Source organism: Gekko japonicus, unplaced genomic scaffold, assembly GCF_001447785.1.
Source record: "Gekko japonicus isolate JY-2015 unplaced genomic scaffold, Gekko_japonicus_V1.1 scaffold1477, whole genome shotgun sequence".
Classification (NCBI taxonomy): domain Eukaryota; kingdom Metazoa; phylum Chordata; class Lepidosauria; order Squamata; family Gekkonidae; genus Gekko; species Gekko japonicus.
In genome coordinates, this window is record NW_015161995.1 from 30698 (window position 1) to 57928 (window position 27231).

Genomic DNA, 27231 nt, shown 5'->3' on the forward strand with positions numbered 1-27231 from the left:
AATGTAAACTAGGAAAACATTCAGAAAGTTTTGGGCTGTACACAGTTCCCTAGGCTTATCACAGGAGTGCAAGTTCCCAGTGATATCAGTAAAAGTGCTGCTATAGACTAGCAGAACAATATATTTTTCCTGAAAACCATGACAATCAGAAGCATAAAGCCCCCAAATCAAACCAGCCTGAAAATCAAAGCAGTCATTAGCTACAGAAAGAAATTAATTCTATCTACTCACACAAACTCCTACTTTTCTGTCAAACTGTTTCTCCCAATTGTTTTTTTCCTCTTTTTTCTCTTCACTTTTCTCCGTCTCTTACCTTTGATTTAACATTATGCTAATAGCCAACAATTAAGTGGTTGTATGGGAGTTAATTTGGATCTAGTTCTTCAGAGGATGTGGTGGAAATGGTGTTTAACCATCTTCTCCCTTGCCATTTTCCTTATCTCAGTCATGTCCTCGGAGCTACTGCTTGGCCCATGTCAGGAGGGAAATACAGGTATCCACATGGTGGGGCCAAGAACAGCTATCATAGGGTTGCCATCTCCAGCTTGGGAAATTTCTGGTGAAGTGGGGACAGTGCCTAGGGAAGGCAAAGTGAACAAACATGTGGACAAGGGGGATCCAATAGATATTGTTTACCTTGACTTCCAGAAAGCTTTTGATAAAGTTCCTCATCAAAGGCTCCTAAGTAAGCTCAAAAATCATGGGATAAAAGGACAAGTCCTTTTATGGATCAAAAACTGGCTAATTAATAGAAAACAGAGAGTGAGTATAAATGGGCAGTTCTCCCAGTGGAGGGGGGTAAGCAGTGGGGTACCACAGGGATCAGTACTTGGTCCACTGCTTTTTAACTTGTTCATTAAGCAGTTCTGGTCACCACACCTTAAAAAGGATATTATAGCTTTAGAAAAAGTGCAGAAAAGGGCAACTCAAATGATAAAAGGGTTGGAACACTTTCCCTATGAGGAAAGGTTAAAGCACTTAGGGCTGTTTAGCTTGGAGAAACGACGACTGAGGGGTGACATGATTGAGATTTATAAGATTATGCATGGGATAGAGCAGGTTGAGAAAGAGGTACTTTTCTCCCTTTCTCACAATACAAGAACTCGTGGGCACTCCATGAAATTGCTGAGCAGTCGGGTTAGAACGGATAAAAGGAAGTACTTCTTCACCCAAAGAGTGATTAACACATGGAATTCACTGCCACAGGAAGTGGTGGCGGCTACAAGCATGGATGGCTTCAAGAGGGAATTAGATAAGCATATGGAGCAGAGGTCCATCAGTGGCTATTAGCCACAAGGTATAGATAGGGACTCTGGGGCAAGTGATGCTCTGTCTTCTTGGTGCTTGGGGGGGCAGTCAACAGTGGGAGGGCTTTTAATGTCCTGGCCCCACTGGTGGACCTCCTGATGGCACCTGGTATTTCTGGCCACTGTGTGACACAGAGTGTTGGACTGGATGGGCCTTTGGCCTGATCCAACATTGGCGTCTCTTATGTTCTTATGTAAAGTTTGGGAGTAGAGGTAGGGTTGCCAGGTCTTACCTGGTTGCTGGCAGGGGGGAGTGGTTCAGTCTTGTTCCTGGAGTCTTCTGGTGCACACACAAAGTGTGCCACGATGATGTCACCCAGAGGTGAAGTCATTGCACCGGGCACATCAAGTGGGATACTTTAGCATTTTGGGGGGGAAAACTGTATGGTCTGGCTGGCAGCAGATTGCGCCCCCCAAAATTGGGGGGAAACCCACCACAATCAGGGGGATGGCAATCCTAGTGGAGGGAGCATAGCGGAGATACGATCCCATAGAGTTCACACACACCCACACACCCCACACACACAAAGCAGCCATTTTCTCAGGGGAAATTGTTCTAGGTCTTTTGGCGATCAATTGTAATCACCTTACCTGGAGTCTTACCTGGAAGACGGTAACCCTAGAAGGTAGTGCTACTGAAATAAGGAAAATTACAGTGGGAAGGATTAAACCTTCCTTCCCTGTACCCCCTTGAAGCTCCAATTTACTCTTTAAAAATTGTGAGAAATCTGCCTACAGGCCTCCTGGCATCACACCTAGTTTGGCTCAATTTGGGAACTGAGGGGAGTAGGCTGTGAGCAGGATTGCCAACCTCCAGGTGGGGCCTGGGGATCTCCTGGAGCTCCCGTGCCTCTGATACTGACTTATAAAGCAACATAACTGACATAACTGTTTGACATAAATCATTTACAGATATTCGACTTTAAAAATGAAGGAAATCTAATACGCAATCTATCACACCTGGATAAAGAAAATTCCAGGCACTTGAAGCTGCCATCAGTCCATGACATTCAGTTCTGACAGAGGGCTCCACATGGTTTTGGGATAAAACAAGACAAGATTCTGGGAGATCTGTGAGTGGATCTCCTTCAAGTGGGTCATGGAGATCGCTTGGAAATATGACTCACCTCCGGACTACAGAGATCAGTTCCCTTGGAGAAAATGGCTACTTTGGAGGGTGGACTCTGGCCTTGTACCCTGTTGGCATTATACTCTTGCCTCCCCAGGCTCCACCCCCCAAATTCCAGGAATCCCCCAACCTGGAGTTGGCAACCCTGGCTATAATATTTATAAGAAAAATAATAAAAATCAGAGGAAATGAATACGCGTTTAAATACACACAAACACTGCATAGAAGTCAGCACAGGTTATACATGGAAGGCTATTTGTGATGAAATGTGCAATTGTAATTCAGAAAAAGATCCCCTCATATTTACTGGTATTATTGTGGTCATAAGTGTTGCTGAAGCAAACAGATACCATTCATTAGTGCTTTATTCTCACTTCGGTGTTTGATGGATGGCAAATATATCTGGTTAGTGCAAGAACATTCTTCACATTTTGTACCAATTTCCTGTCCCTCTTTTTAAAAAAGGCCGCAAGACACATGATGACCCTCACCAGTACATTGTTGGCATCAGCCAGTGGTGACACTCTGTCTGCAGACACACTCGAGGGCAGCTCTTCCTTGTACTTATAATGGCTTACAGGTTATGCATACAGGAAACTGCTCTGTAAAGTTTGCTGGTTTGGGGAAATAGCTTCTAATTTTGTGACAAGGATAAATGAGTCTTAAGGGAGTAGTAACAAGTAATGTTGCACCGGAGATGTGAAGAGCCAGTGACCCTCTTTTAGCACTACAACCTCTGTATAAATGCTCCTTTTATAATAGTGGTCTTTTGGTCTTTTCTGAATAATATTGCAAAGGGAATATTGCTCCGCTGTTTACATACTTTGTCTTTCTTTTAAAAGAAGTCCTTGGAAATAACATTAGGGGTAGTGTAATTTTTCTACCAACATGCAGTCTTTTTCAGTTCTAATGCACTTTTTCAGAATAGTTTTGTTTTATCAGATGTGACCCTCTTGAACTCTTGGTGTAAGAAAGACACTGATCTGGCTTTTGCTGGATTATACAAAAGTAACATTGCCAATACCCCATCAAAATGTTTCTCTGCCTAATAAACCAAATCTTTCTCCTGTGCTCAGAGAATTGAATGCATATGACTGAATGTGCAATATGTCAACGTAATCCTGTTGCAATCAAAGGGATTTATTTCTAGAACAATGCAATGTCTGGGTCCTTTTTCTCTGAATCCTCCTCTGTCAACATAACAATGGGTGACTTCGAAGACAAGCTGAAGCCTGAGGCCATCTCACAGTGCTGCTCACTTTTTAGAGATCATCTGAGCAGAAGTCATCATGTTGCTCATATTTGCAAATCATTTGGATATGGCTCAAGTGGAGTGCAAGCAAAAGTGTGGCTTTGAGTCCTGTAATACTCAATGACTCATTAGCCAGTTGCTCAAAACATGTACTGCTTGATATGGGTAAAGTAAAAGAACTGTGAAGAACAAGCAGGAGTAGCTTTGTGAATTGGCTGGAATACCAGTCTTGCAAGAGAGGCCATAAAAGTCCATTATCTGGCAATATGCCCTGTAAGCCGCCCTGAGCCTCCGGGGAGGGCGGGATAAAAATGTGAATAATAATAAATAAATAAATAAATAAAAATTAATTGCTGGCCAGGTTTTCAGCAAGGGGCTATGGCTCAATGGAAGAGGCTCTACTTTGCATGCAGAAAGTCCCAGTTTCAATCCCTGGCATCTCTAGTTAAAAAGGACCAGATGGTGATGTGAAAGGCCTCTGCCTGAGACCCTGGAGATCTCTGCTGCCAGTCTGAGTAGCCAGTACTGACCCTGATGGACCAATGGTCTGATTCAGTATAAGGCAGCAAGTGCTAGCTATTCTCTTGCACCAGATGCCCATGTGGCAAATAAGATGTGATGGTAGAATGACCGAACATGGTTCATGCTTCCTTATGAAACAGAAAACCAAATAACTTAAAGCACTGTAGGACTGAGCAGAACGGACAGCCTTTTTCTGCCCATTCTCTGCCATCCATATCTGTTTCTCTGCTCCTGGTTTACTCCTGGTGGAGTAGTTTTAGGGACCCACCAAAAGAAAAACAACCAGTAAGAAATCATTCCAGGGAAGAGTTCAGGACCCTTTCCGCCTAGCTCTAATACGCTTTAAGTCCCCTGCCCTACCTCCTTTATGAAGAGCTGGTGATGGCTTTGACTGCTTTCACACAGATGGGATAATGCACTTTTAGTCCAATTTAGCAATCCTTTTCAAGTGTAAACAATTGCTAAAAGGGACTGAAAATGCATTGAAAGTACGTTAGCCAATGTTTAGTGCTTTCACGCACACTGAATAATGCACTTTTAATCCATTTTCAATGCACTTTGCAATGGTTTGCAAGTTGATTTTGCCATTTCACATGGTAAAAACCAGTTGTGAGGTACATTGAAAGTGGATTGAAAGTGCATTATTCAGCATGTGCGAAAGAGCTAACTTGCGAAAACAGCCTTTATTGCAACTGGTTTGTTGCCATCCTGTCTACCTTGCCTCTGGGATATTTTAAAAGAAAATGTGAACATGATTAGAGCAACATGTGTTCTTTTTTCAAAATTCTGTTTGCAGGTAGATAAATTTTGTTTGACATTGCTGACTAATTTTCACTGGATTTATTTTATGGTTCACATATTTTACCTTTTTCATCCTGTCTTTCATGTAAGAAATTTCAGGGACATGTACAGGGTTCTCGTTATTCCATTTTATCATCACAACACCTCGGTAGGTTAGCCTGAAACCATTTGACTGGTCCAAGTTCACAAAGTTAGGTTCATGGTGAGTGGAGATATAAGCCTGGATCTCCCAAGCCTAGTCTAACATGCTAACCATTACACCACACTGGTTTTGGAAGTGTTTTAATTTTTCCTCTAATGTTAAATATCTTTGCCACAGCCACTCTGAAATAATCATTGTGTAGTTTGATCCTGTTCTTATTCACTTAGAAGAAAGTCCAAATGAATTCAGTAGCTTTTCCTCCCAAGGAAGAAGGCATGGGATTGCAGACTATAGCTGCAGTCCTATGACACCTACCTGGGGGTACACCCTATGGAGCTCTGTGGGATTGACTTCTGAGTAGACTTGTTTAGAATTGCAATGTGAGGTACTTACTATGGCTGTAAAAAGAGACTAGGTCTGTGTTGTGTACAAGAGGTTATACACCTCTGAATTTGTAACTTATAGGTTTAAAAATAGGTTTCTTAAAATTATGAAATCTATTTTTCTGCCATCAATACCAGCATGCTGCTTAATTCTATCTGGAAAGGCCAGATATCTTAAAGTCAGAAAATACGTGTATAAGAAGCTACTTAGCAAGGACCTGTTATCTAAATTTACTTACATAATTATATAGTGCATAAAATCCACAATTTTCAGAGATGTATGATCAGTTAGGGAAGTTAATTTGACTTGAGGGGTATGGGTGAAGATGGCCTTGAAATTTACCAATGGTTTATGAAGCAAAGCTTATGCTTTTGTAAGCCTCCTTGTAAAGACTTCTCTTTCAGTAGCATTTTTAATTCTGCCTAGTATTTTTGGTGTTGGTTGTGAACTTAAATCTTTTCCTTTTTGTTTATGTGTTTTAAAAACATTTTAGTATGTATTTTTTTTCTGCAGCTATCATGACCTTTTGTACAATGCTAGCCCCTAAGATTCAGTCACTGACCTAAATTCCTCAAGCAAGATTTTAGTTTTGGCTGAATCAGGACACGTGTTATCCCAACAGGTTTTATATGTCACAACCACAATTTGGTATGGAGTAAAGAATGCTTAAGATTTAAGGACACAACTCCCTGTCGCAGCATTACTCAAACTGGGGATCCACAACGTCCTTTGTAAGGGCAGGGGGTGAGTCTTACTCATCCAGCAAAACATAAAAATTCAGACTTCTAGGAATAGGAGTAGGGATTCCCTGCTACAAGACTTCCCCTTTTTTGAAGGGCAGGAGTTGATAGAGCACTAGCCTGAAAAATGTGCTGATTAGTCACTGGAATCCAGTAGCTGAGCCCTAGAAACTAAGCGGCACCAAGGAGGTACAGTCCTAATAGTTACTTCATGTACAAAAGTGAACAGATTTTCATTCTATTTTTCAATACAATAGAGAAAGACAGACGTCTTCAGCCATAGACAATAATAGCCAACAATCATTTTCAGTTGAATATCAGAAGTTCATGTTTTGTTTGCTTTTGATTCTTGAGCAACTCTGAAAGCGCCGAAGCCCTCATGGGTAGCTTGCTATATACTCTAAAGGGGGCACATGAAAGATATTGGTGAAAGAGAGAAGGGTTTGCAAAAATATTAAATTAAAATAGGGGTCCCAAGTTGCTTAAGTTTGAGAACCGCTACCTAACAGCGTGTAGCTTTCATTGTTTTCCTGCATTTACTTCCTGGCTTAATTTCCATTTATTCTCCTTTTGCAGATACACACAGTCCATTTGTGGAGGTGCACAGCAATATACCCCAAACTATTCACATGACTGATGGACAAGAGCTTATCATCCCATGCAGAGTTACAGCACCAGATATTGCTGTTACATTAAGAATGGTACATTTTTTGCTTTCTAAAAGATTCATTCTATGCTGTATAGATCACACGATTCTTACACAATTTAATAATGTTTTTATTTTAAAATGGAAGCCAGTAAATGTTCAAACCATGTAAGATGCAAGAAGCCAGTGGAAAAATTGTACTTGATTCTCCCCAGTGTGTTTAATATTCGTTAAAAGCACTTGCAAGTGGGTCTGGTTTGGGTGGGGTTTAGCACTTCCATCCTTCACTGGAGTCAGCTAGACACTGACAGTGCTCAGCAGTACAGTCTACGTATGAAAAGTTCTGCTTGTCTGAGCTGTCAAGAGCTTTCTTCACTGGAGACATGTATTATACAAAAAAGCTGGCAAACCAGGCTTTCTGTAATTTCCAGTTAATAAAGTAAAAAGCTAATTTCCCCACATTTTGACCTCTGAAGCTGGAAGAACAGTATAGAGACACTAGGTCTGTATCCTGTGTTGACAGGAAGCTAGAAGACGGGTCTTCATTCATATATTGCACACCATTAAGGAACTGTCTCAGAGGATGATGGAAATCTTAGCCACACCCATCCAACTTCAGAGATAGTCCTCACAATAATCCAACTGCATCTGAGTTCCGGATGTGCTTCTAAAATAGGAGCACAGGAGAATGGCCCAACACTAATGTGTTTTAATTCCTGTGAGTTCTTACTGCTCCAAACGGAAGCAAGCTACTGCAGTCCATACTGACTTTAGTCTTCCTGTCAGCCTTTTAAAGAGTTTATGGATGTATATTGCTATTGTATACTAATTCAGAAAATTGGTCAATGTAGCCCAGTACAGTCTATTCTTGACTGGCAGACACAGAAAGGTCTTTTCTGATGCCTGTTATTTTTTCCTGTTTTGCACGTCTAGAAAGAGTTCAGTCTAAGTTCCTAAGAACTATCTTACAGGTCCCTAGATGTGTGTCAAATGCCAGGGTAAGACTGGAGACAAGCTGTTTAAAAGTTGAAGCCTGGGTCCGTATTCTATCAATACATACCTGGCTAAAGGGGTATCTCAATCCACAAGGTTTACTCCCTCTGATACTCTGCAACAATTTCCAATCAAATTGGTCTAAGTCTGTTCAGAGCTATCTGCTGAAAATAGGTCCCCCCCCCCCAAAGTGATCTTATCTTTTGGAACAGACCAAGCAAAAATATTACTTAAGCAGAGAATTGAGGCTATAGAATGCCAAACTGATCTTTCCAGCATACAAAACATTAAGATGAGGGCAATTAGCAAAAATACTGTGGGTCCAGCCAACTATTTAACATCTCTTGAAGTAAAAGGGTTTAGAAGAGCCTTCACTCTGGCGAGGTGCTCTGCCCTCCCTTCTGCTGTACTTGAAGGAAAGTACAAGAATACTCCTTTCTCAGAAAGGCTTTGTACCTACCCATTAAGGGAGGTTGAGACTACAGAGCACATGTTTTTTAGATGTCCGTATTATAAGGTGGCGCGAAATAAAATCACTCCGCTGACTGAACAAATTCCGGGTCTTCCCGAAAAAGCTAGACTCTAGTTTCTTCTATCTGATAGAAACCCCAAAATTACCCACCAAGTAGCCAGTTTCTGTATGGTGATACTCAGATTATGGAAACTCTAAGGTAGCTAGTTAGATATGGTAGTTTGATATTAGATTAAATTTTAATTTGCTTTTAATGTTTCACGTATCTTAAAATCTTGGAATATTGTAAAGGTGTACTTCTTTTTGTATGACTGGTCTAAGGACTGTAGAAATAAATTGAATTGAATTGCCTGTTATTTTAACTAAAGATGCCAGAGATTGGTCCTGGGAACTACTCCATGCAAAACATGTACAGTACTCCAGAGCTAAAAACCCTCCCCTACAAGATACATCCCCTACTGTTTCCACTTAAGAAAATGCCACTTTCCTCTTCTGAGATAGAGTTGCCAGGTTCCCCCTAGCCACCGATGGTGGATGGGAGGGTATGGTTGCCAGATCCAGGTTAGGAAACTCCTGGAGATTTGGGAGTGGAGCCTGGGGAGGACAGGGACCTTAGTGGGGTACAATGCCATAGATTTCACCTTACAAAGCATCCATTTACTCCATGAAAACTGATCTCTGTAGTCTGGAGATGAGCTGTAATTCCAGGGGATCCTGGAATATATGGAGTCTGGCATCCCTATCCTCAGATCCCAAGTATCACCTGGCATTATGATTCCCAAAACTACCTAGGCAAATATTGGGATATTTTGGGGGTGGTGCTTGGGGAGGATCTAATGTCACTTCCAGGTGATGCTCTAAGAATTTCCCCTGATCTCTTTGATAAAGAGCACAGAGACTAGGGGAAATTTCTAGAGCATCACTGGTGAGGCTGTTGTTTGTCTCCTCAATTTCTTGATGGCATGACATGGGGCTGGGGTTGGGGAATTCTGTGCTGGGCCCATGCATTTGGGAAGCCTATCTGCCATGTGATTTTAATATGTGTGAACTGCTACCAGTAATAGAAAAAAATCAGGAGAACAAAGTTTGAGTCCAGTGGCACCTTTAAGAAAGATCAGCAAAGTTTTATTCAAGATGTGAGCAGAGGTCATTTCAGGGGGGAACGCGGGGGAACACAGTTCCCCCGGGTGAGGTACGGGGGGAGGGGCACATGACGAAGCCCCGCCCCCTGCTTCCGGCTGCCCCGCTTCCGGCCCTCAGAGGGCCTTCGCGGGGCTTCCTTGCACTCCCGCCGGCCTTGCAGGTCCACCGCCGGGCCCCTCATGGGGCTCGGCAGTGGAGCTGCAAGGCCGGCAGTGGCGGCCGGAACCGTTGGGGGCGGGGTGTGTGGCCTTATGACACACTTCCGGTGATGTCAGGGGGTGTGGCATATGCTAATGAGTTATGCTAATGAGTTCCCCTAGCTCTTTTTCTACGAAATGACCCCTGGATGTGAGCTTTCATGTGCATGCACACTTCCTCAGAACGAGCTCTCCCAATGTCCTTAATGTTCTTCAAAAGCAGCTGCAAATGGGCCTGCTTTGGGTGGGTTTAGCCTTTTCACCCTTCGCTCCTCCTAAGCACCTATAAAGAAAGCAGGGCTGGAAGAGTTTATTTTTGGAACAAACAAAGACAGAGTATGTAGACTGAGGAAGCTAAACCTGCTACCTGCTTCCTCACTTTACCACTTTGTATTTTATTGCTTTCATCAGTGTTTTTTGCCAGCCAGTTTGGTACAGTGGTTAAGAGTGGTGGACTCTAATCTGGGAGAACCGGGTTTGATTCCCCACTCCTCCACATGGGGCCAGTTGAGTGACCTTGGGTCAGTCACAGTTCTCGCCGAGCTGTTCTCTCAAGAGCAGTTCTTTCAGAGCTTTCTCAGCCCCACCTACCTCACAGGGTGTCTGTTGTGGGGGGAGGAAGGGAAGGTGATTGTATGGCGCTCTGAGACTCCGAGTGAAGGGCGGGGTATAAATCCAATTCTTCTTCTTTTCTGCTGCTGCTGCTGTCACAGCCTGGCTGGAAGATAAATATTTTAATTACAATGTCTGAGAATTTTATCTGAATTGGATGGGGGAAGGGGAAACTTACAGCTAAAAATGTGTTTTCCTCTTGAAATCAACAGACACAATAAAAACATTATAAAAAAACAGCATGTGAAAAAATAAAGAAGAAAGAATAAAAAAGTAAAAAGTAAAATTGCTCTGCAACCCTAACTAGAGTGACACCCTTTTGAGTCCATTGGGCTTTAAAAGGTTTGAGTCTGTTTAGGACTTCACTGTTTTTTGGGGGGGGGGTTTGGCTCCCCGAAGGGGATTTTTTTAATTGCATTTTCTATTACACTACAAACTACAACGAAAAATTGGGAGGGGTAGCTACATCTAGGGAGAAAGAAAAGAAAACCACAACTAACTAAACCCCCAAGTATAGGAGATCATAACAACAGCTTTTAAATGTTAATCTTAAATTGCTAGCATCACTGTTAATAAACTATGATGAAAATGTGTCTGTCCTTGCTAACAGGGCTTTAATTTCCATGGTTCTTGTACATATGGACCATTTAATAACCTATGGATTTGAAAGCTTGCAGTTTAAAGCCATCTGGCTGGATATATGATGATCTTTTAAAATAAAACTGGCCACAGCAAGGCATCCCTTAGGAATTATGTGCCTTTCCACATCTAGGGCTATACATGCCTAGAGAAGAACATGGGTTCTAGAGCTATCTGACAAGGTTTATTTTTGGCATTATACACATATTCTGGGCAGTGATAAAAGTACCTTTTTGATTTGCTTTATTCTTACCATCTCAAGAGCAGCAGCAACTAGAACATTCTGCTTATGACATATAAACCTAACATTTTCTGCACTTATGCTATTTACCTTCCTTGCACCATTTTTAAACATCCATTTTTATTCCCCCCCCCCTATGTTTTCTTCTCTTTTTGTCACCCTTATGGCACAGAAGAGAATTTTTCAAAAGCTGCCTTTGCTATAGTGGCAAGGGTCGTAAATCTGATGGGCACAACCATTACTTACAGTGCAGTCTTAAACTGAGTTACACCTTTCTAAGACCATTGACCTAAGTGGGCTGGTGACTGCCCTGCCAATATGTTTAGGCAAAGGACATTCATCCTTTGTTTGTTTGAACATGAGGCTCACATGATACCTCAGGAGTGATTTGACATGGGTAGAGAAATTTTAGAAATTTTGAAGCTATGGAAAAAGCTTACTATGGCATCCTAACCTACCCTAGCTCATGATCTTAATTTTTGCCATCTGAGATGTTGTAAAATGTAAACATTGGAATTAGAAAACAGATTTTATATTAAAGAAAAGAAAGTGTATTATTTGGATGGACACAATCTTGTTCACCCACAATATAACATTGAAAACACAGAACTTTTAAAGAATGCATTATCATCAAACACGTTATTATGTTAATCGTTGCCTACATTATTCATATTTAAATAAACATTTCTACTGTATGCATAATAATTATCTTTATCTGGTGCTGTGAGTTGTTTTCGATAAAATATGCTACACATTTTGAGTGGGTAAAACCCAGACTTGGAAAGCATTATATTGCCAAAAGAGAGAATATTTCATAGGATTTTTTCCAGCGCTCCCCAAATGTCCCAATTTTTTTTCCAGAAATTTTTCCAAGTTGTATTCCAACCCTTCACTTCTCTCATCATGGATCATTAAAATCATGGTGTGATGCTGTTTTTAAAAAGAAGAGTTCTAGCATTGTTCATTGGATTATGACCCAATTTTTGGTTTTGCTCCTGTCTCAGAATTTTTTCCAAGTTGTATTCCAACCCTCCACTTCTCTCGTCATGGATCATTAAAATCATGGTGTTTTTAAAAAGAAGTTTTAAAAAAGAAGAATTCTAGCATTGTTCATTGGATTATGACCCAATTTTTGGTTTTGCTCCTGTCTTTGATTAAAAAGCTGTTAAAGTTTGTAATTTTGCACACTCAGTAAAAGTCCAATGAGATATATGGGCTACTTTTTATTTAATCAGTAGGCTCAATAACAGACTATGATGGGCATTGATCAAAGAATGTTAAAGATGTTTAAGTGCTTACCCAATGATTTTTTTTAATAAATTGAAACTTAATTTTGATTGGATTTATAATTAAAGTGGAATGGAAGAAGGTACCTTTTGTACTCACATTTTGGTAAAAACTTCCTAACAGATGGAACCTCTATTGTAGCAGAAGGTTACGCATGACACTTACTGTCAGTGTCTGTATATGCAGTGATAAATTGGTTAAGGGAACAAAACGGGAAATGTTTATATTGGGCAGCAGTAGACACAATAGAATGCCTAGAATTCAAGACACTTTAGAATGTTAGCCAGCATGCCATAAAATAACAGACAGTATTTATACGTATAGGACACGTTCCTCCCATTATTTCAATGGTTATTATGGCTTCTTAGCAGATGCTTTAAAGATAAGGAAGTATATTCTACTGTGTCACTTTGGTGTGTGGTGTGATTATTGTTGATTCTATTTAAACATCTTTTTCTGACTGAGGAAACTGCATGGAATGAAGGGAGGTTACTTCCTATGCATATCCAGGCTTTGATACACGATCACTGAGGGTGCTCTATTTTATGGAGAAGGTGCCTATGCAGGAAAAAAATTCAGAAATTCAGAACCTCCTACCATCTCAGCACGGGTTTCTGGGTTTTGACTACAGTAAAAACGTCTAAATCAGAAAGAATTTCTGTAGCTGGTGCCCAAATCAGCTGGAAGAGTAGAAAGTGTTATGCTGAAATGGTAGTAGATCCTGAAAAACTGCTTGCCACAAAGTGCAGCATTATAGTTGTTCTTCTACAGTTACAGTATCTGGTTAGATATGATGCTAGCTAACCTGTTCCCTTGTCCCCATAGAGAGATAACAGTCATGCTGACTTCCCCCCATTCAGTCCATAACAGGTAGAAAATTAGAAAATTAGTAGTGCTCTCTTGCCACATTTAGTGCTGGATTTGGATAGGAATTATTTTATCTTGCATTCCCAGCATGGCTTGAATCTGTGGGGGTGGGGCAAGGAGGAGGCAGAAAAAAAAAAGAATCAGTCAAATGAACCTGATGAATCTTGCTCAGCTCCAGCATGCTCGCTTCCCTATAAATGGAAGAGGAGCATAGAAGTGTTGGTGCTAAAAGCAGACAGAAAGGACTATCGATGGGCAGGTACTCCTGAACCATATGCTGTGGTTGCCTTTATTTCATATGCAGACAGGATGTTGATATAATCTCATATTGTTCACTTCCCTTTTGAAGATGATTTTTTTTATCAAAAGGCCATTATCAGACTCTGCATTAAATGTTGTCATTATCACATTCCTCTGTCAGTAACAGAAATTATATTATCTGTCATGAAAGACAAGTGGGGAAGAAATCCACACACATTTGTGGAAAGAATCCTTCTCTCGTATACTGAACATGCGGCCCATTGTTCTCTTTCTTGAACCCCCCCCATGGGTGTTCTTTCCCTCTTTCTCCTCTTCCCACCTGCTCTCAATTCCACTGTAGCACACCACTTTTCATTGTTGGGAAGTTGTTTTGTCCAGACGTTTATGAATGCTTAGACATCCCTCTTACTGTTATAGGTTTCTTAAATGTTTCATAACATATATAAATTGATATTTTGGGGGTTCTAGGATCTGATTAATAAATGAGCCCTTAATTGGTTTGGGGGGGGGGAGCAACAAAGAGAAATAATGCATCATTTTCATTTTTAGATTCCAGGTGAAGTTCCCAAGGGGAAGACTATCTGGGATAGCACTAAAGGGTTTATAATACCAAATGCTACATTTGAATTCATAGGCCTCTTCAGATGTGAGGCTATAATTGGTGGACATAAATACAACACTATGTACCTAACATACAGACAAAGTAAGTATCCTTCCATTCAGTCATTTCAATTATTTTACTGTTTAAACATATGACTAATTTTTCTGTTTTGACGTACTGTGTAGACAACATCATCGTTAATGTCAAATTAAATGCCTCAAGACCAGTCAAGTTACTAAAAGGAGACAACCTTGTTCTTAACTGTACCGTCACTGCATCCTGGAACACAAGAGTGCTTATAACATGGAATTATCCTGGTGAGGTGGGTGCCCTTTCTATTTGCTAATGCCAAGCATGTAGGGATAGCAGCCTTCAGGTGGGACCTGGGGATCCCCTGGAATTACAGCTCATCTCCAAACTACAGAGATCAGTTTCCTTGGAGAAAATTGCTGCTTTGGAGGGTGTATGGCATTGTACCCTGCTGAGGTCCCTGTCCTCCCCAGGCTCCATACCGAAATCGCCAGGAGTTTCCCACCCTGGATCGGGGAACCCTCCCCCCCTCCCCTGCCGGTGGCCAGGGGGACCTGGCAACCGCATGACATGTATAATAGGCATCTGGGCTAGATGAGTACCTCATATTTCATGTTCCAGTGTTCCTCATCTGTTGTATTTTATCTCCATTGCTTCATTCAATGAACAGGCTTTTGCACAATGGACCTGTACATTTCATAACCATTAGCAAAAAACTGTCAAGCATGGAAACTTCTTATATGGAAACTAGATGAATTTGGTCATGATCTGGTATTTGTTGCCCAATGTCAGCTAAAACAATCATTTTCTGCATCTGTGCTTCTTAGAAGGAACTGGCTGGCCACTTGTGAGAAACAGGATGCTGGAACAGACAGATCTTTGGAATGATTAAGCAGAGCTCTGCTTATGTTCTGAACTCACTTTTGCAACAAAATTATTAAAACCATCTACCTTGAAGAGGCTGTGGAGCTTCCAACTCAAACACATTTAGAAAAGATACTACAGTTTATCTGCCAAGATCTCAGCTTTTACGTGAACAACTTATCTTAACAGCAAGCACTGACTTGGATGTACTGGAGTGTTTTCACAGATGGAAGGATATCTGTCCACCGAGTGCTACTCTCTCAGCTATCCACTGCTGCTGCTGCAGCAGCCCAAAATGCCCTCCCCCACCCAGAAGGGAGGTGAGAAAGTCATGCTTCACAGGAAGAAATCCTTTTGTCTGCAGAAACACTCCAGTGGATCTAATGCAGAAGACTGAGGGCGATTTCGCACTAGAGCTGCCTCGCGGCGCAGCCCCGTTTGCCCCGACACAAACATGTTAATTTCACACCCAAGGCTGCGGGGCTGCATTTGACCCGTGGCTTCGCCCGATTTCCTCTGCAGTTTCATGATCCTTAAAAACCAGGATCACAAAACGGCGGAGGAAATTGGGCGAAGCCGCGAGTCAAAATGCAGCCCCGCCGCCTCGGGTGTGAAATTAACATGTTTGTGTCGGGGCAAACGGTGGCTGCGCCGTGAGGCAACTCTAGTGCGAAATCGCCCTGAATATTTCCCCCCCTCACCAATCTGGGGTATCCTCACAAATAGCTGCCATTTATGAACTATTTGTCATGAATCCATTAGAGATTTCTGAATGTTGTAATTGCTTAAAGTCTTGTGGAATCCAAGCCTCATTTATGCGCTGGAAGATTCATGTTATAAGTGTTTGTAATATCAACAATTAGGACTATTCGTAATGGTATTGATTATCCATTATAGGAAAGGATTGATTCAGTAGCTTTTAACATAACTGGGGCTTTTATGCTTGGCATTTCCTCCCTTTATTTTTTTAAAAATTCTTAACAGCAAAAATGTTACAAGTCTCTTATGGTGGCACATTATTATTTATTTATATATTTATGTACTTTATTTCTGACTTGCCTTTCTCACTGAGACTCAATATAAATCAGACAGTGTAAGACATCCAACAGACTGCAACAATACTAGGATTACGAAGTTAGCAAAGAATTGCAAAAGAAAAAAGTATCAGGATATATCACAGACGATGCAGAAAAGTTTATTTTACATTATCAGCTTTCATGGGGTTTTACTTAGATTCATTGCATTGATTTAAATCAACGTTGAGGCTTAAGGATGGAGAATTACAAGGAATAACTTCTGTCAGTCTGATCCCACAAGCTATGTCAGTTTACGAGAGCTGGCATTTATTTATTTATTTATTTATTTAATTTCACTTATACCCCGCCCTCCCCGCGTACGGGCTCAGGGCGGCTTACAACCATAAGGCACAGAGTGCAATAAAAACAATAAAACATTTTAAAACATAAGGGATTCTAATGCAAGATGAAAGGCAGTGGTTGGTAAGCTGTCAGATGTAAGTTCATTTCTCAGATAATTAGCTAGCCCACTACTGTGTGACATTCTGTCTGCTATAACGTCATGTATCCCATTTCAGATCAGCTGTTTATGTTAGTGGTTCCCAATGCTTTTTGGATGGCGACCCACATGTCCAAATTTATTTTGCATGGTGACCCATCCAGAACTATCCCAAGGTTTTTGAGTACCCTAGGCAAACTATGACCTTGGCACCCATCTATTCCAGTATTCTGTTTTCTACAGTGCCCAACCAGATATTTTAAAGAAATGAACAAACATCACAAAAAGAGTGCAGCTGCCCCCACTAGGAACCCCAGCCTCCTTTTCCTCTGCCAACTGGGCCAGAGCTGGAGTTTGAGAAGTCACGCTCATGGGGATGCTGGGTTGAGGAGATGCATGAAGGTGTCAGCTGGCCATGAAGAGGCTGGTGGCAAGGGGCTCGATGCAGAACATTATCCACAGCAGGTAGAGGGCAGTGAAACAATGCAGGGGGCTGGACGAGAGGTTGGGCTACTGAAGGAGCAGCATCAAGACAGACCCATGCACATATGGACTTCTCGCTATCCTCCTCTGGTTTTTCCATAGCATGCTGATCAGTTCCCATGTACCCTTCAGTCTCCTCTCCTTCTTTCAGCTGCTACAGTGAAGTTACTGGTTGTCTGACAGCTTTTTACCCTTCATTACTGTCACAAAGAAGGAGAGAGAGATGAGAATGTGAGAAAGTGGTGAGGAGGAAAGAAAGAGAAAGATGGAAAGGGCAGGAGCTGCCATTAAGGATGGTTGACCTGGGACCCACTTTCAAAGGCTTTGCAACCCATTTGTGGGTCCTGAGTCAACCCACAGGTTGCGAAACACTGGTTTATGAGGTCTGCTGGGTAGCATTAATTAGTCCTCTTTTCTATTATGCAACACTCACCCCACTAGAATCTTATCACTGAATAAACTACAAATGGTGATTGCCAATACTAATAACTTTTCTTTCCTGTAACCATTTTTTTTTCCTGTCTAGAGAAGCAAAAGAGGCACCATAACTTCAAGCATTAACCAACGGAATTATGGAGCCAATGTATTCTACAGTATTCTTGTTGTTGATAAAGTTCGTGATGTTGATAAAGGATTGTATACCTGCAATGTGAAGAGCGGCCGATCTCTCAGATCGGTTAATGCAACTGTCCACATTTATGGTAAGAAATACTGTGTAATGTGCTATGTATGAAAGTTTAGGGTCTTGTTTAACTGCTTCTGTTTTCTTTTTTTATCTGTCATCTAAATTGAATGGATTTATCTTTTTGGTACTCAGCTAGGTGGACCTAATGGGTGGGCCTGCTTTGAATGGTGAGCTGCTGCATATGAGCAGCTCATCACATGATACAAATCACCTCGTTGAGTGATTTACAGTGACTTCCATACACTGGCTGTGACTCTGCCAATCAAATTACCACCTTCATTAATCCCATATGGACATTGATGGCCATCCAGAAATGCTGCCCAGATTGTGATCCATTCATTTCTCTTAGCCCTAGGTTTACACTCAGCTCTTTTTTAGTTAGTACCTCTGACACTCATAGGACACAGCCATTTAAGAAGCCTTTGTGTAAAACAGGGATTTTATTAATATTGTATATTACACCATAATATCCCATTGCCTAGTTCCTTATTTGCATTCCTTCTTGATCAAATTACTTTCTTCAACACGCTATTTTCTATCTTTTTTTTTATTAAAGAAAAGGCATTCATCAGTTTGAAACATCGAAGAAAAAATGTGCTGGAAGTTGCATCTGGCAAGAAATCCTATCGAATTTCTATGAAAGTTAAAGCATTTCCTACGCCAGAGGTTATATGGTAGGATTACAGTTACTTCTGCATAGACAAAGAAACTACTTATCTGGAAAAATATTTCTCAAGATTAACTATTTTAATCTCTAAGTAAATAGTTGAGTAAAGGTGTCCTGAAATGGATTTGGCAATCAAAGGAATAAAAATGGTAATCGTACTGCATGTTCCACCATTTCAGGGTATACAAAATGGTCTTCTTTATTTCTGTGTATTTGGCTGTCACTGAAGACACACTGGTGAGCCGAAGCAACATAGTGCTTAGAGTGTTGGGCTGGGACTGAAGAGATCGAGTTCACATCCTCACTCTGCCAGGAAGCACTGGGTGGCCTTGGGCCAGATACTTTTTCTTAGCTTCCTTGAGCTCCTTGGAGGAAGATAGATATTACAGGTTAATTCATAAACACTAGTAAATCATTAAGTAGGAAATGATAAGCTATTTAGTACTGAGTCTTGACATCAGCTCATGAAGCTATGGCTGATTCAGGGCAATTCCACCTGAATTTATATTTACATGTCTGATTCTTATGTTTAAAGCTCTTGAGGTGTAAAGTGAGAAATTGTGAGGAAATTTGCAAGGAAAAGAAGGCTGCCATCAACTTGTTGAAACAGTTCACTTGTACTTTGTTGTAAGGATTTTTGAAACAGAAAGGCATTTCATCACATTTTATTACCCTCCAGTATTTCATAATTGAAAATAGGGATACTTGAATAAGAATGTGGTTGTTGTTAGCCATATCAGTGGTGTCCGGTTCTTGGCGATTCTGTGGGCCAGCTCTCTCCATGTTTTCCAGTCCTGTACTGTTTCTTTGAGTCATTCCATGTTCAGGCTTCTGTCGACTTTTATGGTGTCTAGCCATCATGTCTTTGGTGGCCCGGTTTCCTTTTGCCGCTGACCAATCCAAGCATAATTGCTTTTTCTACTGAGTTCTTCCACATGACATGGCCAAAATAAGTCAGTCATAGGGTTGCCAAGTGTACCTACCCTTTGTAGCGGGGGAGCCTTGCTGGGCTCCGGGAGTGACGTGCTACGTCGCCCACGTTGGGGGCGTGGCCCAGATGGTCGGGGGGGAAACCATATGGTTTTCCCCTCAACGATCTGGGCCACGGCCCCAACGTGAGTGACGTGGCTGCGTCACCTCTGGTGATGCAGCTTCGGGGGCGGAGTTCCCCCCGGGGCCCGATTCAACCATGGTGGAAATCGGGCCTCCAAAGCATGGGTTTCCCCACCCCCCGCCCCCTCTTGGCAGCCCTAGTCAGTCAGCAGGAGCCTTCTCTAGCACTCAGCTCCAATGAGTCGATATTTCTCCTATTTTGCTTCTTAATGGTCCAATTTTCACAGCCATAGGTTGCTGTGGGGAACACAATAGCACAGACTAAACTGCATTTGGTTGCTAGTCTGATGTCCTTGCTCTTCTGCAATTACACTGGCTACTGACCCACTACTGAGCCCAGTGGAAGGTGTTATTTTTTATCTTTAAACCTCTACATGGCTTGAGACCGGGGTTTCTGAAGGACCATGTTCTCCCATATTTTCCTGGCCAGGAATTAAGATCACAGATAGAGGCCCTCCTGACTGTCCCATCGATCAAAGATGCTTATTTGGTGGGTACATGAGAGAGGGCCTTTTCAGTGGCAGCCCCACAGTTATGGAACAAAACCCCCAGGGAAGTTTGCCTTGCCCCTTCACTTTCGATCTTTAGGAGGCAACTGAAGACTGTTTTATTTAGGACTGCAGTTAATTGAAGTAGTCTTAAATTGTGATTTTTGGAAAGAAAGGCAGCATGGTATAGCCCAGTCTCATCCGATCTTGGAAACTAAGCAGGGTTGGCACTTGGAAGGGAGATCACCAAGGAATATACCCTGCAGAGGAAGCCAATGGCAAACCACCTCTGCTTCTCATTTGCCTTGAAATCCCCTTGCTGGGGTTGCCATAAGTGGACTGAGACTTGATGGCACTTTACACACACACATTGTCATTTTTAAATTTTGGTTTTATGGTTTTAGGTATTTTATTAATATTGGAAGCCACCTTGAGCTCAAGGATTGCCAGGTCCTGCCTCCTCCCCAGTGGGGGACTTTAGGAGGTGTTCCTGGAGGGGGAGGGGACATCCCCAACATGATAACATCACTCAGAAGTGATGTCATCACATTGGGGGGACACCTGAATCTCAAGTCTGAATTCGCCACTTGGAGTACAGGCATGTGGCCAGCAGCCGCCCCTCTCCCTCCCCTCCTGCAAGATTTAAAGGGCCGTCCAGCGGATCGTTGGGCCATGTGCTCCCATTGATCAGCTGGAGGGCCCATTAAATCTGGCAGGAGGGGAGGGAGAGGGGTGGCCATTGTTGGGGTGGGGCTTGGGAGTGGGGCTTCCCCTGCTGGCCAGCTGGCCGGTGGCAAGCAACAACCCCCAAAATTGTGGGATCCCCCAACCCCACCTGGGGACTGGCATCCCTATTGAGCTCTGTAGGAAGAAAGGAGCCTAATAAATATTTTAAGAAAACAGGCAAAGACACAGGGGTTGGATGAAAAGCTGACAAGTTGTTGGAATTAATTTGCTCTGCAATGGCCTGTTGGACACTAACTGCTGAAACAAGATGTATTAGTAAACCCTAATTTTTTTTAAAGCTGTTTTCCAAGGACAACTTAACAGGTACAGGAACAACAACCACAAAAGAGAAATTCTTCCTGGAATGGTAGGGGGGTACAGTAACATAGAAAGTAGTTTGAAAGATCCCTGTCCTAATACCTGCTGTTGTCATTTTAGCTGTAAGGTAATTTTTCTTCATACTAAAAGGTGACAACTGGAATGTGAATATATTATTGTGGAGAACCAGAGTTGAGCTACAGTGAAGACTTCCCACTTGAGAATAGGGAATAGCAGTCCCATGCTATAGGCGGTGGATTCCCTGCCCTGGGCCCTGCCCTGCCCCCCATTGATCAGCTGGGCAGTGGGAGGACTTACCATGAGCAGGAGGGAGGTCCAGGCTACATCACCGACAATGTGGCAACATCACTTCTGGTGTGTACTGGAAGTGATGTTATCGTATCCGGGCGATGCTCTAGTATTTGAGCAAAAAAACTCTATGGTAGAAGCCGTTTTTATCATAGAGTTTTTGCCCAAATACTAGAGCATCATCAGGATGTCCCAGTGTGATAATGTGACATCACTGGCAACGTAGTCTGGGCCTCACTTCTGCTTCTGGTAAGTCCCCCATTCTCCGCTGGTTGCCAGGAGGCAACCCTCCAAGAGAATTCAAATTCTTTAGGTCTTTTGTTTTGAGAAAAGACTTATGAATGTGTCCAAGGAGCAGCACTTGAGAGGATGTTGAGGTTTCCCCTCTGTCTTTCTTCCCTCCCATCCCTGTAAAGGAATTGGTTCACTCCTTTCTCAATCTGTTGTACTGATGATCTCCGTATGAATTATCCTGGAATGCCTGGTTTAGATCAGATAGAGCAGAGCATGGTATCCTGCTGCCAAGGCAGGAAAGTATTCTTACTTCTCCCCAGATGGATCTAAAGCTATAAGGTCATGCACTATGGACATGTTGATTTTTCCTGACTGCTCAGTGTAAATGGAGTGTAATACATTGGAGGAGCTGCTTCCCCTGATGCAACCCAACCCCTTCTGGCACATCCATCATTGTTTTTCCGAACAAGTTTTGGGTGAGGTCCCACCCTTCCTAATCTTATTGGTTTGCCTGGTTCTCCCTGCCTGTGCTTCCTCTTACACAGCTGATTAACACTGGAGAGCTACAGTTAGATCTGGGTTCAGTCTGCGAACAAGTATTCCTGTGGAAATCTGTGCAGCTTTGCCTAAAGGTGAAGTGAAAAACAAAACAAAAAAATTAAAACAAATAACTTCTGGGGAGTGATTTTTAAAAAAATATCTCCTAATGTCTATGCCCTGACCTGGACAGCCCAGGCTAGCCTGATCTCCTCAGATCTCAGAAGCGAAGCCGGATTGGCCCTGGTCAGTATTGGAAGGGGGACCACCAAAGAATACCAGGGTCATGATGGTAGTGGCAAACAGCCTCTAAATGTCTTTTGCCTTGAAAACCCCATGGGGTTGCCATAAGTTAGCTGTGACTTGATGGCAAAAAAACCCCCTATACTTGTTTCATAGCTTGTTCCATACAAACTCTGTACTAACGACAAGCTGTTTTTAGTATCTGCTTTTCAGGCTTTTTGCATTGCTTTTATATGAAACAAAGTTATCAATTTTCCCTTGTTTTTGTCAAAAAGCATGTGAACATTGAGCTGTGGTTCAAGTTATTCCTTTTTGACAAAAGCTGATTAGGAGAGCAATTCATTACCAAAAAGTGCCATGTTATTTTGCAACGCCTCTAGCCAAATTTTAATTTTGTTCCAATCCTCTGTTTTGTTTAGTTTGTTTCCAGCTTCTCTCTTACATTAGCAATTTTAAATGGAACATAAACTGTACAGGTTCAAGTGACGGTGATGTTGTATTGCCAGACAGCACTGTCTTCGGCTGTGTTAGGCTGTGCTGGTAAACATTTTTGAAGGCTCCGGGGCTTTTAAATGTAGCTTCATACATTATGAATTAGCAGTTGTTTGGCATCTGTCTCATTGTGCACCCTGTACTATGCAAGACAGATACATGAATTTATTTCACTTTATGCACACCATGTGTGATTGTTGCAAATAACGACTTGACCCCCATGGTGAAATAATATATATTTAATTGTATGCTATAGGTTACATCATCTTGTATGCCAGGGATTTAACTGCAGAAACACACCGTGTACACCTGCTCTATTCACACTCTATAAGAGGCATCAGCTCTTGAGATGAGGGTTGCCAGTAGGCCTGGAGGGAAAACATCCTGTCCCTTTAAATGGAGGCTTACTAGGGGATGATATTTATCCTGATGTCATGAACAGCTTCAACTCTCTGTTTCCACGCATTAAGCCCCTGTTAAAGGGAAAGGACATTTTTCTTCAGGCTTGTTGACAATAGTTTGTTTGTTTGTTTCATTTATGCCCTGCTTGTCTCCCCAGTGGGAACTAAAAGCAGCTTACATAGTTCTCCTTTTATCCATTACATCTTCATTATAATCTTCTGAGGCAGGGTTAGGCTGAGAGAGTCTGACTGGCCCAAGGTCATCCAGCAAGTTTCCATGGCAGAGTATGGATTTGAACCTGAGATCCTAGTCTAACAACTACACTACTCTGGCTTTCCAAGGCTGGATTTCCAGTTGGTATACTGAAATGCTGTTTCATTGGAATATTCAGGCATCAGTGTTTTGGAACTGTTTGGTATGACATATTTAGGTTGGGTTTTGGTTAATTGTATTTTTATACACACACACTATGTAATGTTGTTAATAAAACAGACATCTTTAAGACAGGGCAACTAAAAAATGGCTGCCGCAGGAGGCGGAACCAACCACAAAATGTCAGGGGGTGAGGTTAGTTCAACAGTATCTTCAACTTGACAGGCAGAAGCTCTGTTTAACAGGATGGTTTTTAAATGAACATATGGTTTTAGAATATTTTCTTGCATAAACACAGCTCACCTTCAGAAACACAGTGAAGTTCCTTGTGCTATGGTGGCAGCTGCTGTCAAAGGAACTTTTAAAAAAAACCCTGCACAGCCAATCATTAGTCCTGCTAGACCAAAGCTCCCTTTGGCCCCACCCACTTTCTAAAAAGACTTGGCAGGTGCCGGGAAAAGTGCCAGTGGGCCCCATGGTGCCCATGGGCTCTTTTTGTAGCAGGAACTCCTTTGCATGTTAGGTGACACGCCCCCTAATGTAGCCAATCCTCCAAGAGCTTACAGAGCTCTTCTTACAGGGGCTACTGTCAGCTCTTGGAGGATTGGCTACATTAGGGATGTGTCGCCTAATATGCAGGGGAGTTCCTGCTACAAAAAGAGCCCTGCCCCGGGCGGCGGCGGGGCTCCACATTGGGAACCCCTACTTGAAGAATCACTTTTGAAAACAGCCTAAATACTTCTCCTGTTCTGAAACAGCTCAAATGCGTTAGGTGTAAGTGCAGAAGGATTGTTTCACTTCACATATGCTGATTCATTATGAGGCTTGGGGCAAATGAGGATTGATTTTAAAATGACAGGCAGGAATGGAGCCAGGGGGCAGGCAAAGGTTACATCCAGTGGAACCTACTTCCTAACGGGAAGGGCACATTGGTTTCCAGGAGAGCCTTGCCTGCTTGTGCAGTGCCATCTAGTTGCTCTGAGACTGAAGTGCTTTCTGGGAAAGAGGGTTCATTTAGACTCTACCTAAATTGAGCTAATTCAACAAAAGCATAACATTTAGGCAACACAGGGAACAATCTCAACTAGGTGAATTTGGAAGAAAGTCCCATTTTAATCAATGCGACAAACTCCTAGGAAAGCACTGGAATTCACTGCCACAGGAAGTGGTGGCGGCTACAAGCATGGATGGCTTCAAAAGGGAATTAGATAAGCATATGGAGCAGAGGTCCATCAGTGGCTATTAGCTACAAGGTATAGATAGGGGCTCTGGGGCAAGTGATGCTCTGTCATCTTGGTGCTTGGGGGGGGGTCAACAGTGGGAGGGCTTCTAATGTCCTGGCCCCACTGGTGGACCTCCTGATGGCACTGGTATTTCTGGCCACTGTGTGACACAGAGTGTTGGACTGGATGGGCCTTTGGCCTGATCCAACATTGGCATCTCTTATGTTCTTATGAAACACAGCTTACTCTGTTTCTAACTCTGAATAAGAGTTAACAAATAGAGGAGACTATTTATTATAATATAAAATAGAACCAGACCAGTTTTTGAAAAGAGAAATATAGTACATGACTTCATTTCCATCAGTGCTATCCTTTTCATAAGGTAGAGCTCCCATATTATAGAGGACTTATCGTTGCTGCCAATCCCCTTGATTCCCTTCCCTGCGCATCCCTTTATAACATTTGATAGAAGAAATAGGTGACATAAGGCTCAGTGATAAGAGCACCTCCTTTACGTGCAGAAGGTCCCAAAGCCAGTTCCTGGCATCTCCAGTTAAAATGATGAGGTAGCAGGTGATGCGAAAGGTCTCTACTGGAGACCCAGGACAATAGCTGCCACTTGAGAGACTGCCTGACTCAGTTTAAGGCAACGTCATGTGGTCAGTTATATTTGCCTTTTTCCTACCCTCACTTCATTTCATTGGCTGCAGTTATGCAGGATGTTGAGTGACACTGACCACGTTGGTGCCCTCCCTATCATGTATTTCTTTCATGAAGGCATTTGGGAATGCAAGGGGCATGGATCAGCCCCTGCAATTTGTTGTTAGGCTCCAAGATGAATAATAGACATGATTGGTCAGTTATTTAGTTATATCTTTATCCTGTGGGCATGATCAGGTGTCAAAATGGTACATGCGTTATACAGGCAGAATAAACAGTGGCACTGTAAACAATTTTAAATTGTGCTTGTCCTTTAACAGGTTGAAGGATGGGCTGCCTGCTGCTGGAATGTGCGCCCGATATAGAATTAAAAGTTATGCACTCACAATAAAACATGTCACAGAAGAAGATGCAGGAAACTACACTATACTGTTGAGCACCCAACAATGGAACTTGCATAAAAACTTAACAGTCACACTCAGAGTAAATGGTGAGTTGGTAGCATTATTAATGTTAATGACAAGGAACAGATTTTTAGCTGGATTTACTTTGGTTCAGCAAATGCATCCATTCATACAAGCTGATTCCTATTTATCTTCCTGGACAAGGCTTCTTCAATAATTTCCATCTCTGTTGTATTCCATCTTTTGACAGTGAAACCTCAGATTTATGAAAAAATGTCCTCACTTCCTGGTCCTAATCTCTATCAAGTGGGCAGCAAGCAAACACTGACTTGCACAGTTTATGGTATCCCCCAACCTACAGTTACATGGACCTGGAATCCTTGCCACCAGAATCGTTCCAGGTCAAGGTAGGCCATTTTGGATACTTTCCCCCCAGAGTTCCTCCTCTGTTAATGTGGGTACAAATCTCTTTCATAAGGTTTGTAATTCTGCTTATAAAAATTGTGATTGAGGTATCAATCATGCTTCAAATTAATTATGCCTGTATTTGCAGTTTGCATGTGTGGAGTTCTCCCAGCACTGAAGTGAATGAAACAGCAACAGGTACCATATGGGATCTTCCTTCGGTGCTGCCCTGCGTACCTGAGTAGTTTGGGGTTGGCTTGGAGGGACCAGCTGTCTTCAACAGCTCCAGAGATCTGGTAGTTTAATGTTAGGAAGGTAGCGTCACAGCTTCTATAGCCCTGTTCGAAGTGTTGGTGGGGTGAAAAAGAATCAGTTAATTTCTTGTGCCAGATTAGGTTAGGTTAATTGCATTTATTTCCCGAACCAACATAAAAGCCTGGAAGATGCACTTTCATGTCAGTTTTGTCTTCTCCAGAGATAAATCATTTATTACAGAATTTTCAGGGGGAAGGAAGTTGGTCTCTGAGAATGCTGAACAGAACCCCCTCTGTCTCAAGGAAGTTTTAGTGGCCAAATGGGAACTCTCTCACCACCCCTTCCTTTCAGCCACAACACAGTTGAGGATTATAGGATGTGTATGTCTTGTCATGCTATTCCCTGAGACAAGCCCAAATGAGGGCTTCAGGGCCAAGAAGCCAGGGAAAGGCACATTCAAAGATAATAAAAGCGTAGTATTCTGCAGAAATACTTTAAAGAGTAGTCTGTTTCCCAAGGTGCTTCCTTTTCATTGTATTCATGACACTGCGAGTACCACCTAGACTCCAG

At 42.3% G+C, this 27231-nt stretch overlaps 1 protein-coding gene across 1 annotated transcript in view; it reads left to right on the top strand.

Moving 5' to 3' along the window:
- Nucleotides 1-27231, top strand: part of FLT1 (fms related tyrosine kinase 1) — a 177909-nt gene that overhangs the window by 28092 nt on the left and 122586 nt on the right. The window contains exons 4-10 of the mRNA XM_015405408.1: nt 6854-6978; nt 14185-14338; nt 14422-14558; nt 17655-17829; nt 18370-18487; nt 25918-26087; nt 26252-26408. Of these exons, the coding sequence (XP_015260894.1) occupies nt 6854-6978; nt 14185-14338; nt 14422-14558; nt 17655-17829; nt 18370-18487; nt 25918-26087; nt 26252-26408 (1036 nt within the window). The remainder of the gene's footprint in view (nt 1-6853; nt 6979-14184; nt 14339-14421; nt 14559-17654; nt 17830-18369; nt 18488-25917; nt 26088-26251; nt 26409-27231) is intronic.